At 49.6% G+C, this 4,389-nt stretch overlaps 2 protein-coding genes across 2 annotated transcripts, besides 1 other annotated feature; both read left to right on the plus strand.

The window, feature by feature from the left end:
* Nucleotides 1-119: 119 nt before the first annotated feature.
* TraAM80_01413 (putative helicase-like protein) lies at nt 120-2,618 on the plus strand (the record flags this gene model as incomplete). Its single annotated transcript, XM_029378458.1, has 1 exon — nt 120-2,618. The coding sequence occupies one exon, from the start codon at nt 120-122 to the stop codon at nt 2,616-2,618; it is 2,499 nt and encodes an 832-aa protein (XP_029241727.1).
* A 495-nt stretch (nt 2,619-3,113) lies between these two features.
* TraAM80_01414 (uncharacterized protein) lies at nt 3,114-4,262 on the plus strand (the record flags this gene model as incomplete). The annotated part of the gene is made up of 1 exon (XM_029378459.1): nt 3,114-4,262. The coding sequence occupies one exon, from the start codon at nt 3,114-3,116 to the stop codon at nt 4,260-4,262; it is 1,149 nt and encodes a 382-aa protein (XP_029241728.1).
* Nucleotides 4,263-4,362: 100 nt separating this feature from the next.
* Nucleotides 4,363-4,387: a microsatellite.
* Nucleotides 4,388-4,389: the final 2 nt, after the last annotated feature.

Here is a 4,389-nt window from a genome sequence, read left to right on the forward strand (position 1 = left end):
GGGGGGGGTGAGTTACGTTGTCTTCCTTCGTTATTTCTCTGCACATGCCTCAGAATGCGCACACACCGTCGGTCGCAGCGTATGACTTACCCTTCGAGCCCTATTCTGTGCAGAGGGAGATGATGCAGACAATTACCACGTGCCTGCAATCGTCGTCTCCAGTCACTCCTGTGGCGGCACTTGAAGTTCCCACGGGCTGCGGCAAGACATTGGCCCTTTTGTCCAGCGTACTGCGTTATCAGGCCACACTGGAGAAACTGACCTCTCAGGAACTGGAACAATACATGCAAAAACGTCGGTGGAAATTGTCCGCGCCTTCACCGCCAACGTCTTCGTGGAATGAAGAGAGTCTGGCTAGAAATGGGAACTGCATTACTGAGAACGCAGTGAACAGTGAAGAAGAGTGGGGGGTGCCACATGAGTTTTTTAAACAATTTTGTGCGAAGCGCAGTAAGCGTCTTCGTGTCGAGTTAGATGGAACACCATGGAACCTTCGCCGACAGCATGAAACTCCCCCCTGCACCGTTTTCTATCTCACACGAACCCACTCTCAAGTGCGTCAAAGTGTTGGTGAATTGCGAAAACTTCACAACCTTTGCCGCCTTAAAATGAACATTCTGGGTAGTCGAGAGCGGTACTGCATTAATAGCACCGTTTTGAAGGCACGAGCAGACAAGACATTGCCAGTGGAGGGAAATAACTTGGGTGAGGTGTGCGATAAACTTGTTTCTCTTGGTCAGTGTGAGGCTGTTCATAATTACGGACATCTTGGTAGTCGAGCCATCAGCTATCCGCTCTGTCAAGGGCGTACGGAGAAGGTGTGGGATATGGAAGACTTGGTCGCAGAAGGGGTGGCGACTCAGAGCTGTCCGTACTACGCCACTAGAGATCTTGTATTCTTTGCTCACATCAACTTCGCCACGTACCAATACCTTCTGGACCCACTCATTCGCCATGAATGCAAGATGGAGGCTGCACTAAAGAATCACTCTATTATTATTATAGATGAGGCACACAATGTGCCGTTGGTTTGCCAAGACGCACTCTCACTGCAGGTAACGCTTGATAACTTGCGCCTTGTTGTGCGTGAAATTGAGCCCCTCATAAATCCGTCTGTGTCAATGGCAACACTAAATTATCCTCGTGAGTTTAAATTGACACACTGGACACTGGCACAGCTCTTTGCCCTCATTTACGACGTGTTCAATGTCATTGTAAAGTTTGTGGAGAAGCAGGAGTGGGCAGCTGCAAGCTCCTCTAAGACATCCCAGCGACGATTCAACGAGGATGAAGACGAGGATGACGGACACCGAGGTCTGACATTGTCTGGCGAGGTTTTTGCTACTATAATACAGCAGTGTCTTCATGACCACATACCCTTCACGTTTCGAACCGGAGACATAAATAGTGGGAAGGCTTCCACCGGCTTACCGAACACTACGATGGATTCTTCAGCCATGTTTCGTCAGGTGTACGGCATTATCATGTCTTTGGGGGTAACTTTTAACCCGTTTCTCTTTTCCGTTTTTGCCCTGTCCATCATGAAGCGGTGGATTTTGGTGATACGCTTCATGCTTCAGAAACCATCGGCCTTTGCAGTGTGCATTCGCGACGGTGTTTTAAATGCACGTGTTCAGGAACGCGCTACGGAGCGAGGACCATCGCAGCAGAGGAGTATAGGTATCCGCTGCTTGGATGGTAGTCTTGCGTTTCACCACCTTCTAGCTGTTACTCATCGTGTGGTGTTGGCATCTGGGACAATGACGCCATTCTACCAGCTTGGTCGGGATCTTGGCATTCCACTTTTCAACATGGTGACCTATGAGGGGTTGCATATAGTGAGCTCACATCAGTACCGCTTGGCCGCACTTACACATACGTTTGATACTTCTAGACTGCACTGTAACTACGGAAATTTTAGAGACTTTTCTTTTATGGACCGTTTGGTGTCTGTCATTGTTTCGCTCGTTGGTCAACTAAGACGCGGTGGAGTGCTTGTTTTTTTGCCAAACTATGGGGTCATGCGGGTGGTGGGGTCAAGACTATCCTCCCACTTTCATGGCAGAGCTGAAAGGAAACCGCAGGTATTTACAGAACCCAAAGAGGCAATGGAATTTCCTTCCATGCTGGATGCATTCCGCGCAGAGGTGAGTTGTAGCACAGCCGTTCTAGTCTCTGTGTATCGCGCGAAGGTGAGCGAGGGGATTGACTTTGCAGACGACATGACCCGACTTGTTATCTGTGTGGGCATCCCCTTTCGACCACTCAAGTCGTGGACTGTTGCGGCTCAGCGGCGGTACAGTGGTGAGGAGTGGTACACTGTTGATGCCATACGTGCAGTGAACCAGGCGCTGGGGCGTTGTCTTCGCAATCGTTGTGACTTTGGTGCGATAGTGCTGCTGGATGACAGGTTTGAGCAGGAGGCCTTTCGAAATCGTCTCCCAAAGTGGTGCGGGGGCACTTTACAGGTCCACCACACACCTGCGTCTGTGGTGGACGAGCTTTTCCTTTTTTTCCGTCTCATGGCACTGCCAAGAGCCGTGGAGAAAGCTTGGCCCCAACAACAGCACCAACAAGATGAAGGGGGAGTTGGTAGAATGAAAATTGATGGCAGCTAATCCATCTCAGTCTGTGGCGCAGGTTCACCGCGGACCCCAGGCGTTGTCCTTGTCTGAGACGAATAAACAGTATTCAGCAGCGGAAGCGCTGTTGCCTTTCTCTGTAACAATAAGGAAAAACCAGCCTCGGATTACTACATGCACGCATGAGTGGAGTTGCACCGCAGTGAAACTTCTGTACGAGTCTCATGAAACCGTGGGAGAGGTGGCTGCTGCGGATCTTCGTGACACTTTAAATATGCTCGAAAGTGAGTATTTGGAATTGCCGAATAAAAGATAGAAGTTTGCAATTTTTGTGTGTGTGGGGGGGTGCTATCCGTGTGTATGTAAAAGAGAGAGAGATAGAGAGGGTGGGTTTCTGAAGGGTGAAGGTGATATTATTCCCTACCTGGGATGAATGGAGAGGATGGGAGGACAGGATAGTGGTGGGAATTATACGGATGTCATGTTAAATTGTTCTTTCAGCTACGTTTGTGTTTATGTTTGTGTATTTCAATGCAGCATATGAATGGATGTACTCTTATTCTCACTTTCACCTTCCACGCAAATGAAAAATTGAAGAAAATAAATAAAAATCTTGTGAAGCGTGAAGGAAAGAGCATGGAGTGGATTCCATGTGAGGAGCAGGCGGGGACGCTGGGGTCACGCGAAGGACACTGTGCAACGTGTCTGTTAGATCCAGCAACCGGAGAGGAGTGGGTAATGTGCGTTGGCGGTTATTGCGAAGGGGAACGCGATGGAAAGGTCATGGTGAGCAAAGTCTTTCAGAAGCCGGTCCTTTGCTGGATTACCGTTGCCAAACATTTACCCTGCTTTGAGTGCGATGGTGCATCCTTGACGCGGGTTGGGAACGACGCCGCTGTGGCGTACATGTTTGGTGGACTAGATGCGGAAATGAATCTGTGCAACCGTCTCCTGCAAGTTGGTCTGCATTTTGAGGAGGGATCTCCTACGCTCCACGTAGGTGATCTGCAGACCACTGGAAATTGTCCCCCGCCGCGCTCCCAACACTCGGCGGGTGGAACGGTGACCCATCTTTTTGTATTTGGCGGTGAGACAGACAGCGCAGAACAGACCAATGATATGTACATGTTAGACATTACCACGCTTGTATGGACACTTATCAAGGTAGAGTCGCCTGCTCCGTCTCCTCGTCGTCTCGCTGGTTCTCTTTTATTTGTTTTGCCTCATGTCTGTGTGCTTTACGGAGGGGCACATTTTGTGGGTGGTGATATTGAGAGTCTAGACGACGTTTGGTCTTGCGACCTCTCCTCTGTTTGTGTATGGACGCGGCTACAAGGGAATGATGGTGATACAGAGTTTGTTTTTCCAAGGTCCAATGGTCATGCTGGTGGTTTGTTGCGCGGAAATGAGAAAGTGAGTGCATTGTTTCTTGGCGGCAAGGACGCCGCTGAAGGATGTGACAAGGTGAAGCAGGTACAGTGGTGTAAATCATGGAAGAGTGTATTCCGTTTGCGCCTGTTGGAACCAACATTTAAGTGCAGCGAAGGTCCACACTGGCGTTACACACCGGTGGTGGTGGAGACTCGGCAGGGGCTTCTTCTAATGGGTGGGCAGTGTCGTCATCCACAGGACGTGGCTGCATTCTACCTAAAGTGTGTAACGGACATTGACCGTTTATGAAAAATGGTGTTGGAGCGTGAGACGTGAGAAGTAAAGTGAGGGTGGTTGGTGAGGTAGTTCCTTGATCTGTGGGTTCATCTTCGGCCACGCATTTATCGCATGTGTGTGTGTGTGTGTCTATGTGTTT

This window comes from Trypanosoma rangeli (genome assembly GCF_003719475.1).
Source record: "Trypanosoma rangeli strain AM80 chromosome Unknown Tra_15.4_contig_00028, whole genome shotgun sequence".
In the NCBI taxonomy this organism is placed as follows: Eukaryota; Euglenozoa; class Kinetoplastea; order Trypanosomatida; family Trypanosomatidae; genus Trypanosoma; species Trypanosoma rangeli.